We start from the raw sequence: 19,061 nt of genomic DNA, 5'->3' as shown, positions 1-19,061 counted from the left end.
TCAGTAATCAAACATTTATAAAGCGATACATCTTGACATCAATTAATCATAGCATTCATTTTGAAACATTCGTATAATTACCATAAACAAATAACCAAGACGATGGTTTGTTTCCTCTTGAAGGCCTAATTGAGCTTTTCCGAGTTCCTTTAATCGGGGAGGACGCACTGGAGGAAAGATATCTTTCGATATGTTCCCAAGCACAAGTTACGCCATAAATTGCCACCATTGTTTACTCATATCACTGTCAGACCTCTTTAGTGGCCTCCTTCTGGACTTGGCAGACGCTCAATTTCCCCACAGGGATCATTAAAGTTTCATCTAATCCACCTGTCTGATCGTCCATCCCCCCCCCCCCCCCCCCATCTGTCCGTCCTTCAAGTCAAGTCAGCTTCTATTTATACGGCACATTTCATCCCACAGCACAGCCTAATGTACCTCAATGATCTTTCAACTGTTCCCCTGGGTCTCCGGTTCCTCTCTCCGCCGCTAAATTCGCCAATACATTTGTCATGTTGTTTAGTTCAGGCCTCAGTAAAAATCTATCGGCCACCGCGTGTGAGCTCACCGAACCAAATTCCTATTGACCACGTTGAAGTGGCAACGAAGTACCGAATCTTGAGTTATTATATTTGTTTCGAATTAATTACATTATAATTTGTATATATAGAATGCATAGTACTGTATGAAACACTTCATCTGCTCCGATGCCCCCACGACTTCATGCTCAAAACGTTTGCACAAACCTCCGGGAGACATGACATTATTGTCAATATGGAAGTTAACATGGCAGTCTGTTCACTGCAGACATATTTAGTGTACATACATTTAAATAATGACATATTTCCCAAGATAAGATGTCTTTTTTTGGAAGGGTGGGTGTCAGGAAAAGAAGCATTTCATTGGCCAGCCGAAGAGTTGCATAAGACCATGAGCTGTAAAATCCTCAACCCAGAGTAGACCACATAATCCTTGAGTTTGAATTTGAAAAATCACCTCAAGAATTCACAACAATGTTCATTATGCCGTCTGTCTATACACACATGGTATGCATTGTATGATAGGAATCTAATGACACATTATTGGCGATCGTATAATTGAATCTGTATGACTAATAAGATTAGGAGAATCCCATTTCGAAATCAGACGTCTCCCCCACCCCCCAACCCCCCTCCCTCATTTAAGGAGAGGTTGAGTTAATGCAGTAGAGTCATGGCCGCGGGTGGAGGGGTGGGGTGGGGTGGGGGGGGGACGACGGGCTTAACCATTCAGTCTGAGAACCAGGGGGTGCGCTGAGGGTGGGCCGGGCAATTAGTGGTGACCAGTGGTCGTGAGCAACCCCTGTCCAAACGGGACACAAGTCGGAAGGCGTCGAATCACCGCCGTCTTCATCCTCGCGGTGTGTTCAGTGTTTTTAATTTGACATGTTTCTCACAGCTGCCTCTTGAGCTGCACACTCCCCACCCCCGCCCGTTGCACATGCGCTTCCCTGCCTACCATAGAGACCACTCTCTGCTCCATCCACCCTCCCTCCTCCCTCCTCCACAAGGGACCAAGGAGGGTTTTCAGCACTTGCCACGGCAGCTCGCAATGGACATCACCACAAAGACTCAGTGATCCCTCGCATCGCCCGGACGCTCGACAGAAACCACAACTGACAGGCAAATCTCGGTGTTCAGCTGGGACTTCCAGAGCCGGTGGAGAAGTGAGGCAGGGAGAAAGAAAAAACGGAAGTGCTTGGTGGACTAGCCTCTCGAACATTTGAAGAAGGTGTATCTGCCCCAACAGGCATTTCTCCCTTCATCGCTCGAAAAAAGAAAACCAAAAACAGCATCAGCACCATGGAAGAAGACCCGGACGAGGGCCAGTCCCAGAAAGGTGAGAAACTATTCCTTCACATGTTTGTTTTTCTGGGGAGATTTCCTTCAATAAATCTGACACGTCGGCGTGTTGTCAGTGTGCCAGCGGTGCATCTGCAGAGACGATTGCACAAATGTTGGCCCTTCATCCCTTTACGAGTGGGAGAGCAGCTGTGTGTGGTGATTCCTTTGTCCTTTGAGTGTCAGCACTCCACTGAAGAGTGCACGTCTCTACGTGCTGTTTGGGCAGTCGGAGGGGTGTGAACCGCTTCGGCGGAGGGGCGGACCGTCTTTGTTTGCCTTGTATACGACTTTCATGCTTCACGTCGTGACGGCTGAGAGGGAAACACCGAACGGCGAAGAAGCAACCCAAAGCTGCTCCACTTGTTAATCCATCAGCTTCCAGGTTCTGTCCTCTGTGTCCAAAACACCCAGACGGTGTCTGCAGGAGCCGGTTGTTTTGTGTTAATATATAAGAGATGCATGCGTTGTGGATTTTTTTTTGTCGGTGCTATTTTTACTTCAAACTCCCACACCACTGTTTCTCTGCGTGAATGATTCACTGTCCAGTTGGAGGCCACACAAGCGAGAGAGTGGGAGGATATTGTGTTTGTGTTTACACGTGGGCGGCAACATTTAGAATAAAGATGCGAGAACACACCTTTTGTCTGACGCCTCCCTCGTCTCACTCCCTTCCCTCTCTCGGATCGACTTTGTGAGAGGGGCATGGCTTCGTTTTGTAGTTCCTCTTCCCTCCCGCCTCTCCTCCCTGCACACACACACACATGAGCTCAAACGGTTGCCATGGCAGCGGCCAAGTGTAGTCATTATCTCTTCTCTCTTCACCCACTCCTGCTGATGACATTTCAGTGTCACAGGAATAGTTTGCTGTGTCTGAGAGTGTGGGAGGAAGAGAGACAGAGAGAGAGAGGTTGAGAAACAGAGTCAGACTGACGGAAATTGAGTGACAGGTACAGCGGGAGTGAGCGGTTCAGGAGAATATATAGGAAGCACCGACGTCTGCAATAGAGAGGGAATAACGATTGATTACATGTTGTTAGAATTAGCTTGATTCCCCTTTGATTAAAAAGGGGACCGCCAACAGAGCTGCAAGATCGACTATGAGGCCGCTGTTACCATGGCGATATGCAATGTTTGCCGTATGCACCGTCGAACCGCACAGTTTTTTGATCCAGCACTTCTCGGTCGCCATTACTAGGTGTGTACTCTCGGCCTTCCCTATTCAGAAAGAGAAATCTGTCGGCCTCGGCCAATAACTAACCGAAATGCTCACCCAACTGAAAGATGCAGCCATGCAAGCCACGTCCACTCATTTGGGTCAAGCTCAGGGTTACAAAGAGGGAGAGTCTCACATACTAAACATCGAGATTTGGCTGCCTGACAAACCTTTTGTTCTACATATCTAAAAGATTGTATTCATTTTTTTTCTTCTTCTGTAGCTCGATTAAACGCTGACGGTTTGAAAGAATCTTTTGTTGACATTGCAACTCAAATAGGGAAAAGACGGTCGGGGATAAAATGCAGGTTGCACGAAGAAGAGAAAATAAAGAACATTTGAAAATGTCCACAATGGCTGTCGTTTGGGACGTGATGCTGCTGTAAACATTGCCGCCATCCAAGTAAATGAGCGACCTGTGAGCTCAGACGCCGACATTCAATCTGGTCCAGCTGCCGGAGGAATGTATGCGGTCACCTGGGCGGCATGCCCGCATGAATCACTGCCCGCAAGTCACCACAAACTCAAGGATTTAGATTTGTTTTTTGGAGCAACTTACTGACATCATTTGCTTCAAACTTTTTTATCTCTTCATTCTTTGATGGAAAAGCAACGTGTGAACTAGCGTGGAGACGATGCACGCCGCCACAGCTGAAGGGCTAACCGATGAAGTGTGTTATATGCATGAAGAAACATCTGGGGAGTAAAAAACGAACCAATTCACAGTTTGATTAACCCTCCTGTTACCTTCAAATTTACTAAAATATTTTACCCGTAGGGCCAATTTGACCCCAGCAAATTTAACCTTTAGAAAATGATTAGAATTAATATTGTTTCCCAAGTTTAAGTGTGAGGTACTTTAAGTTTGTTTGTTGACGACCTAAATAGCCCTTTAAATAAATAAAAAAGTTGATATTTCTAATCTGTTTTTCGTCAAATTGACCCCAAAGAACACTGATGTGTAGAAGTTGTAAACATATCAATGTTAATTTTATGTTTACCCAGTTGTCCCCAATAAATTAGGAACAGTCATGAAATATGAAGCACAAAAATAATGTAAATCATTTCTTTTGAGATGTTAAACATTGAATGGGGTCAAATTGACCCCAAAGATCATAGGAGGGTTAAGGCCAGTTTAAAGCTACGGCTCTACAACAGTAGTTACATACATCCGTATTCCATTTCAGCAGTTCCTGCAAAAATAAACTATTGTTTAACTCCACACAAGAAAATAAACACAAAAAAGACTTGGGGACAAGTGGTTTTCCAAATGGGTTTTTAAATCGATCTCATGAGATCTAACTGGGTTAGGAAGGTTGTGTATGTTTTCCCCCGCAGGTGAAAAATGAGTGCAGTAAGTAGATTTAAAGACAGGTCCCCGCTTATTGCCAGGCTACAATACGATCATGATGACATTTCGGGAGATGTATCGGTCGATAAAGAATGAAACAATGCCAGATAGATCTGTTGAGACGGAGTGGCCGTGGCTCACTGGTCAGCGAACCATGTGGGACTGTCGGCTCCTTTTCCTGGTTACCGGATGACACCAGATGATTGAAACATTGGTCTGATGGAGCATGGTGAACAATCACACCACCCTGTCAGCTTTCGCTCCGTGTCACGTTGTTTTCGTTTCCTTTCGTTCTGTTAATATCCGTCATGCTTTTGGCGGAATCCAATGCTCCTTTTCAGGAGAGGTTGAAGCCGCGACCGGAAACCACGTGAAAATAAAGAGGCGGATGAATAAATGGAGGAACGAATCGAATAAAAACAGACATGGAGAAGTCACTGTGACGCTCCAGCCCATCAAATATCTAATCAGAGATTGTGTAGGAACACTAAAGGCAAGCGAGCATAGCTAGCAGCAGAAGTTCCCCTAAAACACGAGCACTCTGATAATAACTCTGTTCAGCCAACTTTAAAGGCTCATGAACGTCACGCAACATTGTCTACCTTCATAAGAACCGCTCCTTGTAGATATTTATCGTGTTTTTTTTACGGACTCGCGGCGGCGCTAATGCCCTTCTGTCGTCCTCTTCTGAGGCTGCAGATCTATCAGATTGTGAGTCAGATGCACCAGGTGGGCGCCGCTCCCTTCAGCTGTGTACCGCAGGGGCTCCCGATCGGCCAACGGCGAGCAAACCAACGGCCAAAGGTTGCAAAACGCAGCCTTCGCCGATGTAAAAGCAGAGCGGGAATCTGAATGTTTCGCAGAGAAGTTCTGACGGGTCGACATCGTCCCGAGAATTAAACCGAATCCCGTTTTTTTTCCTGCCGATCGCGAGCTAACGGCGATTTTGAATCGGCGCCGAATGGAAAAACTGAGAAGAGGCACACCTGTTGGCAATTCCTGAGCCAAGAAGCGGCTCGGCACGGCGCCGCTAGTCCGTCTGTTTGATCGGTTCGATCGGGCCGCTCACTTGGCACGGCGATACGTGGCGACAGTCCCGGTGATATTTTCGGTCGAACCCGGCGGAGTTTGTCACGGCGCGAGCGCAGCAGACACAATGCACGAGTTGCTCACGGTTCACCTGGTTTTATTTGGTTATAGAAATAAAAAAGCTCCCGTGATAAATGTCAAATTTGTATTGAGGTTAAGGCAATACAAAATGTAAAATAGAGGACGCTTTGAATGTAGAGATTGATGGTTTGTATATATACACAAGACCACAATTGATTGCTCATATATTATATATTATATATATATATACGTGTGTGTAAATATATTTATTCATATATATATATGTGTAAATATATATATATATATATGTGTGTGTGTAAATATATTTATTAATATATATATATATGTGTAAATATATTTATATATATATATTTATATATATATGTATGTAGATATATTTATTTATATATATATGTGTTATTTCTTAAAGATACTATCAATTTGTACAACATTCACGAATAAATCCCTTAATTTTTATGGACTATCAGATCCAAGATGAAGGTTTTTTTGGGGTTGGTCATTTTGCTTCAAAGAGCTTCAAACCCTGAGGAATTAAATGTACTTCTTAGGCTCCACTCTGGAGTTTGTGTCCCGTGATGGCCTGAATGCTCTTTTTTTTCTCTTTTTTTAAAGCTATACCACTCTGACATAATAGCTTCAACTCACAGAGCGGTATCAGTGCTCAGCGCTCATGCTACAGTGGGTACCCCTCCCCCGCCTCTCCATCCCGTTCTGACTCATGGTTCTGAAGCCTAACCTGCCCCGACCCAGAAGAAGTCGATGGAGTTCCACCAATTGTTCTTGTGAAATTTTGTCGGAGATATTAGTGGAAAACTTCTAACTGGTGTTCTCATAGGCATAACTCCCTAAAATAGTTTTGTAGATAGAGGATAACAGGTGTTCAAGACATAATGAGGCAAATTTAACAGCATTCCACGAGAGCCTGATCCCTGCAACGTTGAACTATCTTAGAATTTAGTATATATATATAGTATAACATGAGAGTGATTTTGCATTGTCTTGTTTTAATACGAGGACTACGACATAGTTACGTTTAGTTAAAGTAAGACATTTAAAATGTGCGTGATTCAAAAGTAGAGTGTATTTCTAATCAATACATCACAAATGTAATGCAACTGTACAGATTGGTGTTACATTCAAGTCCATACAGACGACAGGTTATTGTTTAAAGGGTCCGCGGCTAAAATCCCTTCACCCCTCGGTGCTCGCTGCCTCAAGACGAGACGTTTAAGCTGATGTCATCCCGCAGAAGTGGAAAGTAAAAGAACAACCCTTGTGTCTTCTCCTGAGTTTTTTAAACATTCTCTCTCTCTCTCTCTCTCTCTCTCTCTGACCGGGCTTGCTGAATGCGCAACAATGGAGTCTGATTGGATGTCTTGCAGTGTGTGTGTGAAGGCCAACATGCACCAGACATATAAATGCGATCATCATTTTCTTTTCCGTCACACCCTTTATTTTCATTTTGCTAATTTCCTCTCCTCTAACTTGGCATCTTATTCATTTTCTTTGTGGCTATAACTGCATAAAAAGTAAAGCCTGAATGGTTCATTCAGGAAAATATCCTTTTCAATGAAGGAAAGAGACGTTACGGGCCTGATTTCCTCTTTAAAGCGAAAGTATATGGAATCATTCCAATATGATTGGGAAAACAGTTAAATTACAAACACAAAAAGCACAGTCTTGACTTTCGTGTGACAAATACACGATGCAGAGAAAGATTAGGCTTCCCCAAATTATGTTCTACAAAGTTTTAAGTTTAGAGGGTTATTTCCATCACACTTTATCGCAATAAATACTCAGGAACAACTCAGAATGAACATAATCAAGGCTATATGAAGATAAATGATGCTTTCAGCATGTTGGAAGGGTCAGTAAATGAAATAAAATGTAATATTGGAACCGCTAACGATACATCTGGAAGCTTTGGCACCTTCTAAAACGTTCAAATATGCCTAAATACATGCTGACACGGGCAGAAAAACAGGTAAAATACAAATCTAAATACAAAGCGACTGATGAACTTGAAAGGTATGACGATTATCAATATGAACAAACAACATCGAACTCATGAGAGGCTTAAAAAGGGATATGACATATGGCATATAGGCATTATTTAACCCCAACTGTCTCCCGGATGTTAAAGTCCTGTTTTCTTTGAAGGACGTCATCATTTTAACGATAACCTCGTCCCTCGTGTGTTGACTGGGTGAGTGAGAGTGGCTGTGTGTGTGTGTGTGTGTGTCCCTTTTGCCTGTTGGATATGACACTGACAGATGGAGGAGAAGTAGGAGGTGGGAGGGGCCTCTGGAGGGGGTTCATCCTTTCTCTTTGTATTAGGGAGAAGCCTTCTGTTGATTGGACCTCTGTGTTTGGGGTCATGTATAGGCTTCATTTATTTTCTTCTTTTTTGTGTGTGTGTGTGTGTGTGTGGGGAGGGGGGGGGATACATTATTTAAAACCCCACCGTCTCTTGAAATCCCGTCTCTTTGTTCAAAATTCATTAGAGTAATCCTCGCGTTGGGCAAGTGTTATTATTCATTTGATTTCCGACCCAGTTAGAATCAAATACAGAACTAAAAGGCGCTCAAATCTCAGTTTTACTCGGAAATAAAATCATGAACCTTTAATGCTTCGGGGACTGTAATAATGAACAAAAATAAATACTTTTTTTGGTGATTTCCTGTAAACAATAACTTCTAATACCCAAATTACTAGAATGCCTCCTGCTTGACCAAAACTATGAGTCTCAGAGTCATTGCCTCTACTGCTTCTTTTAAATAACCAAAGTCAATTAAGCCCAACTGGACTTCAACATGACAAGCAGTATTACATCGGTGAACAAGATCAGTTCAAATAATTGCTCGTCTTCATCAAGCAGGGGATCTGTAATTTCCATCGCAGGTGATGTCGGGCTAAGTAGAAAGCATGAATAGTGAATGCGGGAGCCTCGTGCTCTGCTGCGCCGGGCCGCTTCTAAATTATGGATCAAGCATCCAGTAGAGCTCTCAGAGTCACCGGCGCACCGCCGCTCGCCGGCCATTTCTCACCAGCCCGATCAGCAGTCGGTTAAGATCAATGAAGTTGCAGAGAGGAAATGAGAGGGTGTGCTGCTATGCGAGGAGGTGTCGGCCAATGAAGCGAATGCCAGACCAAAATGCAGCCCTGAATCTGAGACTCTATGATGTGATATTCATTATTCACTAATCATTTGAACGTGTCATTTAAAAAAAAATCAACCTCCCCCTCCTAACCCCACAAAATTAAAAGTAGGCAATAAAACATCTTTTTATTTTTTTTATTTTTTTACATCTTCTGACTAATGCTCCCATCTTACCCTGTAACTTCGTCTTCAACTGTTTCCATGGAAACACACCCTCCACTCAGTCCTCAGTAAACTCCTGTAATGCAATCCAGCCAGTCGGGTCTGTGATAAGCAGTATTGACACCTGACTGTTGATTGGTTCTGTTGGACATCGGGGAGGGGGGGTTTACAGCCCAATGCTAGCTGGTCTAATCTGTGTGCAGAAATGTAAATAATGCGGAGGTAATAATCCGCGATTGAGGCCATGACATAAATCATTTATACGACTGCTCATCTTCATGTAGACGCGACATAAAGGGAGATGAGGACCGCCTCCCAGCGTCAACAGCACCCTGAATTTCCTCTAAAAAGTGAAAACAGTTTGCTCACAGTAACTGCTCCCACTCCCACTATTCAGCAAACAACAAGAATTTAAAAAAGCCTACTCTGAGATTCATAAAGTTTGTACTCTGGGGGTGCTTCATAAAAACAGTTGAGGACAGTTGAGCGTATTGCATCGTCTGCCAGTCTGAACATTTAGTGTGATGTCATCCTCCTTGTAAGCAGAAATAACCAAAATGCAGCATCCCTCCTGTTCCTCCCCATCTCCCCCCCCTTAGCAGAGAGGTTTTTAAGCTGTCAGTCTAGTCCGTCTCTCTCATTGATTGAGAATCAACAAGTCTAAGACTCGACGGCCCCAACCTCCTCCGTGTTCCGGTTAACGCAACTTTATTCCTCTCGGGGGTCGATGGTGAACGATCCTCCCCATCTTCCCATTAAAAATGAACGAATCGCCTATACTGCTTATTTCCGAGCATAACTGGGCAAAGTGCGGTCAAATTCACGGTGCTTCTACGAGAGATAACCGAGTGGTGCAGGCGGTGACATCGAAATGACAATGCAATATATTATTTGACTCTAATAACCGATACAGAGGGATTGATATTTTTTGAAAACTGGACTTAAATTGGCCGAGTGTAGCCAGCGGATAGGGAGTCAGGGACGTTTAAACCAACCGCAGTCACCAGAAAGTGTGAATCGGTGTGACAGCGCCCGGGAGTGGATGTTAGACGGCACCGTTGGCACCCGATAGTCTGAAGGGTGAGGTTGTAACAGTTTAGCTCCACACCTTCCTTTTTGGAGTCGTTGTTTTCATCCTGTCACTCACTATCCTGTCATTCCAGATCCTGCTTCCCATCTCGTCAGTCCAACTCCCCTCACCTGCCTCTGATCACTCCCTCGTTAGTCCCTCATTCCCTTCACCTGGTCCTCACGCCCTTCTCACCTGCAGCCCATCCCCTCATTAGTCCCTCACTATTTAGCTCCCTCACTTCCACTTGTCTTCTGCCAGTTTGTCTTGTGTTTTTCCGACCGAGCCCTCGAGCGTTCCGTAGTTTGATTATTCTTTCTGTTCCGATCTTGACGACGCTTTCAGTAAAGAATCTTTTCTGGAATTATCTGTCTCCTGAGTCGTGCATTTGGGTCCACCCTAATCCCGTCGTGACAGAGGTGTTTCCTGAATTTGAAATGTCCTTTTCCTGGCTCATATCCTAATGTCCCATGTCTCTGAGAAAGTGGGTGTGATGGAGAAACACCAAGGCAGCGAGGATACACGCATGTTGTGAACACACACACAGCTGGCGGCACGGCAACCACGGCCTGTTGCTATGCAAGCAAACCTACACAAAACCACCTGTAGACGTGTAACTTTTGTATAAATCATCCGCTGTGCACTGAACAGGCGCACGTCCAACAGGCATTGGTAATAGTCTCGACTATTTCAACCCGAGGTGTTTGCATCTCGTCAAAACCACAGCTGACCGGGTGTGAGGAGCTGCAGAGGTTATTTGGAAACCTGCCAAATGTATTCTCAGGGAACCTCTCCTGGACAAAAAGAGGTTAAGAATAGAGTCCGGAGGCCGAGTCGACATTCCACCGTCTAGCTGTGGATTACATCAGCGAGCATGCAGATGAGCTCTAAGCCTTGGCGAGGGTCTGGGCTGCACCAAGCGTCTGAGCGGTCGGCAGGCGGACCAGCTACTTGGTATTCCACTCAGGGACGCTGAGAATATATCCCTCCTCCTCCTCCTCCTTTTCTTCCTCAACTCTCTGCGTCTGACTTTGATCCAAAACCCACTTTGCAACACAGATGAAGAAGACGGCGAGAGACGAGCGTGGAAGAGCTGGTTGCTGAAAAAACACCCCGTGATTAAGCGACCCTGAAATATCCGCGTCGTCTCTTCGGCTGACGATTAACAAAAAAACCAAAAAGCCCCTGCGCTGTCACAAAGTCTCTTTTTTTTTAAATTGATGAACGACAGCAGCCGCCTCAATGCAGATGAATGAAAAGATGGAATCACATTTGTGCATTTCGCAGCTCTAAATGAAGACACATGAAGTGATTCACAACGGGCCTGTGGGGGGAAAAAACATGTCTCGTGTGTTTTTTATTATTATACTGCAAAATACCATAAGCCCTATGAAGTCTGTTTGGTCCTGAGCTTCCACAGGAAAGAAACTCCACTTCTCTTATGGTTACTCTGAGAAATGGCGGACTCAGAACCCCCGAAACACACACACACACATACACACACAGTCTCACACACACTGTGCGTATACACAAGCACAGCGGGGGAGACTCATAAATCGAAGCAATTCATACAGACACACTCGCACGCGCAAGTATTCACAGACTCAGCTCCTCTGCAAGCAATCTGTGCAGGACAGGAGATTGAAGTCGGGGGAGGGGGGGGGGGAGCAGCGATTCGTCACCCCCCCCCCCTCCCCCACCCCTACGGGGACAGGAAGTAAAAGAAGAATGGGGTTAAAGGTCAGGATCACGAGTTTATTATAGTGTAAGGGAGGGGGGGGGGGGGAATGAGTGGCCATCGGATGCCTATTTGTTTTTCTCTCCCCACAACTGGTCTAAATGTTTGAGATTCTCAACAACAAAAAAAGGAAACACAAGTACAGTGTATTCGCCCAACGGCAACGTTTTGTTGAATTATTAAAAATGTCCGTCTTGCTACGTGTCTCCCCCCCGGGCCCCGCGCGAGAATTCCCAAATTCCCACCCATCCCTGGGATTCTGTTTGAGAAGTTCAACCGTCCTTTATCCGTCCCCGTCGACTAAAACTCGTGCCTCTTTGTGCGTCTTCAGGATGCCTCGAATGCTGCATCAAATGCCTGGGCGGGATCCCGTACCCATCCCTCGTCGCCACCATCTTGCTGTACGTGGGCGTGGCTCTGTTCTGCGGCTGCGGACACGAGGCCCTGTCCGGCACCGTCACCATCCTCCAGAACTACTTCGAGGTGGTGCGCAGCCCCGTGGACGCCCTGGACGTCTTCACCATGTGAGTAAAGGAAAGGGGTACGCGTCGGACACGGGAGAATTGGCAATTTCGTCCTTTTCCGACACAGAAGGTCGAAAACACCACGTTTCTTCGACACTGCGCCAAAACCTAACATAGAGGAGAACGTTACCCGGGGAAACCGCGGTTGAATCTCCCCGTCCCGCGGGGGGGGGAACCGAGCGTAACATTGTGTCGGCGCGGATGTTTTCAGTGGTTCTCTCTTCATCCTCCAGGATTGACATCATCAAGTACGTGATCTACGGCATCGCCTCGGCGTTCTTCGTCTACGGCATCCTGCTGATGGTGGAGGGCTTCTTCACCAGCGGCGCCATAAAAGACCTGTACGGAGACTTCAAGATCACCACCTGCGGACGCTGTGTCAGCGCTTGGGTACGACCGACCGATCGAGTCGCGGCATCTGTCCGCGCCGCCATAATGATATCTGAAACTGTCTATGCGCTTCCATTCCCGCTGCACATTTCAAGGAATTTCACACAAACAGTGTCAAAATGAGCGCCGCAGGAAGTTCCCCTCGAAGGTTGAAGGCGTCTTTTTTTCTTCTTCTTCCCAAGCCGTGGTGGCGGTCACCGCTCACTATGCGTCCGGTTCAGTTTGTATTGGGTTTTTTTTACGAATTACTTGAGCCTTGACACTATCAATCATTTTGTGGATTATTACTTTAATTATTAATATATATTAATATTTTAATAACCCAAATTACGAATTTGCCTGAGTGGGCTTTACAATCTGTACACATACTACATGTGGGGCCATGGCAGGAGGCCGGCCCACCAGGCAGGAGGAATCAGACCCAGCCAGGTCCAATGGACCCTATGAGACGTGAAGTCACAAAGACTCCTGATGGAGAGATGAAAAGTCATCCATAAGTAGAGAAAAAAGAGGAGAGAGGTGCTCAGTGTATCCTAGACGTCCCCCAGCAGCCTATAAGCCTTTAGCAGCATCTCTAGGTCTGGACCAGGTGAACCTGATTCAGCCCTAAATATAAGACAACTAGAACGGGCACTCGGTAGAGCGCATACCTTCGCATATCACAAGATTGGGCATTGAATTTTGAACATTTTGGCATTAGTTGCATGCCAATTGGAGAAAAATTGACCGTGCTACGGTAACAAGAAGATTTTGACCTTTACCTTGACCTTTGACCCGATCGATCCCAAAGTCTAATCAAATGGTCACCGGATAATAACCAATCATCCCACCAAATTTCATGTGATTCAATAAGATGTTGACCTTTTTCATGACCTTGACCTTGACCTTTGACCCGATCAATCCCAAAATCTAATCAAATGGTCCCCAGATAATAACCAATCATCCCACCAAATTTCATGTGATTCGGTTTACAACTTTCTTTGTTTCGCGAATAACACGCATACAAATAAATAAATAAATACACGGCGATCAAAACATTACCTTCCGCATTTTCAATGCGAAGGTAATAAAGAGGAAAGTCTTCACTCTTAAATGAGGTGACTGTGTCTGCCTCCCGGACTGAAGGTGGAAGCTGGTTCCATAAAAGAGGAGGAGCTTGATACCTGAAGGCTCTGGCTCCCATCCTACTGTTTAAGACTCTCGTCGTATTACTCTTACCTTTTTACGAGTCCACTTCATACGTAGAACAGAGTAAGAGTGACGTATCTGGCAGCAACGCATACTGTAACGCGTCAACATGATATGTTGATTAGCACGCATCTGTCTGGATTATCTAAAAGACGTTTAAACGGATACTCCCGATAGACATTGAAAACATCTATCAAGACAATTTAATGACACTCTTCCATAAGAATACAAAATTAGGAGCGCTCTCACAGGGAGCCTATCGGAGAGCCCGCAGCGATCCGATTGAGATTATCTCTGGGATGAGGATTGCTTGGCAAGCGTGACGTTCCAAAGGGAGGCAAAGGAAACGAAAGACACTGTGGTACGTGCGGTCGTTGGGGTCATTGAGGGTGTGCGTACTCGTCTTGGAAATATCCAAACCCAAATAAGATTGTCTGGCTGAAAGGGGCTTAATGGTGGCTTTGGAGCACCGGGTCAAAGAGTCACAGTCCCACACCAGAGCATTCAGATCCCTCGAGACCCATGTGTCCTTCCGTACTGCGCCGAAAACGCCGCCCTACAGCGGCGGTAGGTCGTATTTATAGCGTACAAAGATACAGAAAACTTCAGTTGAGTGGTACATGTATGCCATTAAAAAAACTGCAGTGGCTAAATGTGATCCGTGTTCCTCTGCAGTTCATCATGCTGACATACATCTTCATGCTGGCTTGGCTCGGAGTGACTGCTTTCACCTCCCTCCCAGTCTTCATTTATTTCAACATCTGGAATATTTGCCAAAATGCTACCGTGCTGGAGGGGGCCACACTCTGCCTGGACCCACGCCAGTATGGTAAGGATGGATATTCTGTCTCCATTTCTTCAACCCCCCCCCCCCCCCTCCTTTCTGTTCAGATCTCAATCTCATCTATGTTGTACTGTGCAAATTGCTGCTATTATCTTCTTCATCGAGCAGATGCTAAGGTTTTTAAAAAAAATACACTCCCCACCCCAATCTGTTTCTGTAATATTTTTATTATTGGCGGATAATTAAATTCAATTAAATTCAGTTTATTTTGTACAGCCCAATATCACAAGAGTTAGTAATGTGCGATGGAGAGATGGAAATTCATCCATAAGTAGAGGAGGGAGAGGTGCTCAGTGTATCCTAAACGTCCCCCATCAGCCTATCAGCCTCTAGCAGCATCTCAAGGGGCTGGACCAGGTGAACCTGATTCAGCCCTAACTATAAGACTATAAAGAGGAAAGTCTTCAGTCTCCTGTTAAATGAGGTGACTGTGTCTGCCTCCCGGACTGAAGATGGAAGCTGGTTCCATAAAAGAGGAGCTTGATACCTGAAGGCTCTGGCTCCCATCCTATATTTTAGGACTCTAGGAACCACAAGTAGCCCCGCATTTAGTGAGCGCAGTCATAATGCCGTTATTAAAGTTGTAGATAGCTGATGGTGAGTCACAATGTCATTTGGCTTTCAACAGAACTCATCTCCTCCTCCACAGGAGTCCAACAAGCTGTGATATATCGCACACTTTATTGGTTTCACTGCATTATTTTTGCATATATGCAAATTCATTAAATATACCAATTTTCAGAGTAAATACTGTCAGTGATCTAATGTGAAGGTGATCCATTGTTTTTTAATATTAAAAAATATATTTGATCCACTGCTGCTCCTCCTATTACTGTCCTGAAAACGTGAATGATCCACAATAGCATTACGTAAAGCTGGGATAAAGGTCCATCATACCAGTAGCTTATATGGCTGGCTCATTACTTTTAATTAGCGTCACATCTTTCAGACCATTAGCCACCAGCGGCCATTAATATGCCGCGTCCGTGTCAACAACCATTTCACCTGCCACCATCACAATAGAAGCCCATGTTTTGCCTTTGTGCCGCATAATGTACCTTAACTCTCTCTGATCGGAGTTCAATGGACCTTTTTCGCCGCTTTTTAGCTCTTTGTCGACATGTTGTGGCACTTTAGTTTTCACACCGGTGTCGTTCATTCGTTTCAGGTATCGTGCCCATTGCCGAGGCGAAGACAGTGTGCGCCGGATCAGAGAAGTTCTACAAGATGTGCGAGTCCAATGAGGTGAGGAGGAAATAACGAAATACGTTATACGGTCCTGTTAAACCGTCTCTTGATTACATTTACAGGACAACGACGTTTACGATGTAAAATGACATATAGTGTGATTCCGGCCTGATAGCGATACCTCTACTTGCTGCACATGCGCAATTCCCAAAGGCACGTTAAAGCACATCATTCTACATCTACGGGAAGAATTTCACAAATGTTAAATGATAAAGATGTACATTATCACGTGTGGGTTTGTGGACGTAAAAAAAAAAAACAGAACGAACATGCGTGCTTTACGAGCTCATTTTCAAGCAGCGCTTCCATTGGCGGACCGTCCCCAGACGCCTGGAGAGTAATGTGTGCTGCGTGTGATTTGTTTTTGCTGCAGCTGGACATGACATTCCACCTGTTCATCTGTGCCCTCGCTGGAGCAGGAGCTGCTGTTATTGCTATGGTGAGGCATAAATCAAACTCGCACCTCTCTCGCTCTCTCTCTCTCTAGGGTAAAAAAAATCTCAGTGTAGCTCCTGAAATCTGTTTTTCAAAAATCCACCACGAAGCAGAGGAACGCATTTCTGTGGCGTTGTTTTCAAACTACTTTGATGTTTTAGTCATTTCTGCATCTGGCGGTGGCCTTAATGAGGATAATTGTGGGTAAACGCAGCTCTCGGGTGAATAGCCGTGTTTTGTTGCGTCTGCCGGGGAGAGAACGGCTGTGGATGGGAGGGAAGGCATTTTGGCGCAGTGAGAAAGACGGGGTTTGTCTCCCTCCCTCCCTCCTTGCCTCGCTCCTTAGGAGGCACCAGGCATGTCATGCCGTTGTCATGGAAACAGGGAGAAGAAAGGCTCTGAGATTGTTGCAAACATCACTCAGTGAATTGTGCCATTTTTTTGGGAGAAACCAATAAAAGTGTTCGCTATCTGGGGATGATGCGGCAAATTGTGGCAGGAATCTCTTAATTGCGCCGATTTGTATTAAGACTTTTTTTTCCCCGAGAGCTGGTGGCACCGGAAAAAAAATCCTCAACACCGATACACGGATGCATCCCAATAATGAGCCGCCCTCAAAAACAGCTTCCGAGACACCAACACAATCAGTGCAAAAATAAATCCAAAATTTGAATCTCAGTCGCCTAATTGGTCTTTGTGCTGATGAGACGCAAAGAGCGGGGACGCCATGGAACTGTCAGTGCTTGTGAAAAGAAAAGCAGCGTTTCAACCTCAGTCAGTAAAGCACAATACGTTCATTATATTCTCAGCTGCCATGGTAACGCAATCCAAAGGCGACGTCTAGCATTATGCTGCCACCTCCTGGGTTATTGGAAATGTCCTCCTTAATTTAAAGGGCCGGCACACCCAAAACAAGCGTTACACTTCTATTCATTGCATTAAAAAAATATATATATATAAAGTGTCAATTGTTTATTTGCATCCACTAAAAAATATTACAACTGAGAAATGAATATTGATACATCTATTATATTCGAAGAAGAAGTTATGGGACGCACAGTGCGTTTCCACAATGACATTTAACTGAGGAAATGTGAACACCGAAGCACAGAATTCATATTTAAATTTGTTCCGCATCTCACAGATCCACTACTTGATGGTTCTGTCTGCCAACTGGGCCTACGTGAAGGACGCCTGCCGAATGCAGAAGTACGAGGACATCAAGTCGAAGGAGGAGCAGGAGCTCCACGACATCCACTCCACCCGCTCCAAGGAGCGTCTCAACGCCTACACATAAAGACCAGCGGGAGGCCTGGCCCTGCCACTCCGGCCACTCTCCCTCTCTCTCTCTTCTGTCTTTCTCTCTGTCTCTCTCTACCATCCCCTCCCGAGGGGGGGGCGGATGGCGCCTAGGGCCCTCGCCACCGCTGACGTCACCGGTGCGTCATATGACAATGTGGTCTGGGGGGGGGGGGGGGGGACGACGTAACGCAAACCTCCTCAGTCACTTAACAGCATTTCAGATTGGAAAAAAAAAAAAAGAAGCCCCTTTACCTCTCTCATGGATGGTGTTATGAATATCATTATGGCAGTTTTATTGATCTTATTACAAGTTGTTTAGTGCTGATAGTGGTCTTCGTGTAGTTAGTAGAATCAGAAGTTGCAGTAGTATTTCACTTCTTCTTTTTTTTATTACTTTGAATAATTTGCGTATAGTCGTTTTATTTTTCTTATTTTTCTATATTTTTTTAATTTGGATGCTATTACGCGTCATTTTGCTCTTGTGTATAATTTATTTTTGCTGATTTCTGAGGAGGTCAACAGGGGCTTAAAAAGGGTTTTCAAGCACATTTCTCGTGTCGTGTGTCTGGAGATTTCATGTTCAACAACTATGTACTGTACGGTACGGGGTGGTTCGTTCTGAAAATATTTAAAATCTCGCAACGCGAACCACGAGGCCTCCATAAGCCGTCGGCGAATCGTATTCCCGGGGATTCAAACTGCTTTCACACGAAAGCAATTAAATTCGCTTTTCGAAGTTATCCAATAGCAAGTCAAGACCACACAACATAAAACATAAATACTAAATCATTAGAGTAAAACAAATATTCGCTAGATGTGCCAAGCCTGTAAAACAGGAAACAATGACTTTGACAGATATCAAAGATGCGATTAGTCAATTAAAGATAAATCAGATGGTATTTTATGATAATCTTGCCAATCTAATGTATCGTAGGACTGTGAATGACACTTTGAATCACGAGCCACAAAAGCACACATACTTTCATAAGCGCCCTTTTTTTTATTTCTTAAAGGTGGAACATTATGAATACAAAACTCCTGTTTTGTGCAGACCTCTGCACTGTACATACTGGCTATATGAAAGCGTACCTATATGTTAAGCACTGACATTTAAGGACAATTCACGTGAGCGTAAGAAGAGGTCACTGTGGGTCAGTCCACTCTGCATCCATCCGTCCCCGAACCCGAAAAACAAACCCTGACAGTTGTTGGTGTATAATGCCGCTCCTTGGTGCATTGTCAGATGTGAGAAAAGTGTGTGTCACAGTAATTGTGTTCATGACAGTATAGTATTGCTGACACATCCTGATGACATGCCGCTCCAAAAAAAAGAAAGGTGGCTTGTCTGTTCATTGCCTGGCAAAAATGTGTGGTTTTTTTTGCTCTGTATTCCTAAAATAAGCTAGTTTCATGCACTTATTTG

At 44.9% G+C, this 19,061-nt stretch overlaps 1 protein-coding gene across 1 annotated transcript; it reads left to right on the top strand.

Moving 5' to 3' along the window:
- Window positions 1-1,536: 1,536 nt before the first annotated feature.
- gpm6aa (glycoprotein M6Aa) lies at window positions 1,537-17,776 on the top strand. Its single transcript, XM_056439365.1, has 7 exons — window positions 1,537-1,878; window positions 12,039-12,231; window positions 12,465-12,621; window positions 14,485-14,638; window positions 15,822-15,898; window positions 16,275-16,340; window positions 17,481-17,776. The coding sequence occupies exons 1-7, from the start codon at window positions 1,842-1,844 to the stop codon at window positions 17,631-17,633; spliced, it is 837 nt and encodes a 278-aa protein (XP_056295340.1). The 5' UTR covers window positions 1,537-1,841; the 3' UTR covers window positions 17,634-17,776.
- The last annotated feature ends 1,285 nt before the right edge of the window (window positions 17,777-19,061 follow it).

Source organism: Pseudoliparis swirei, chromosome 19, assembly GCF_029220125.1.
Source record: "Pseudoliparis swirei isolate HS2019 ecotype Mariana Trench chromosome 19, NWPU_hadal_v1, whole genome shotgun sequence".
Classification (NCBI taxonomy): domain Eukaryota; kingdom Metazoa; phylum Chordata; class Actinopteri; order Perciformes; family Liparidae; genus Pseudoliparis; species Pseudoliparis swirei.
This window is presented reverse-complemented; position numbering and strand designations above follow the sequence as displayed.

Bases quoted from the DNA above. Each gene is read 5' to 3' on its own strand.
- gpm6aa (XM_056439365.1), top strand. From the start codon at position 1,842: ATGGAAGAAGACCCGGACGAGGGCCAGTCCCAGAAAG. The intron at 12,622-14,484 runs GTACGACCGACC...GTTCCTCTGCAG, and splicing joins GACGCTGTGTCAGCGCTTGG to TTCATCATGCTGACATACAT. The intron at 16,341-17,480 runs GTGAGGCATAAA...CGCATCTCACAG, and splicing joins GAGCTGCTGTTATTGCTATG to ATCCACTACTTGATGGTTCT.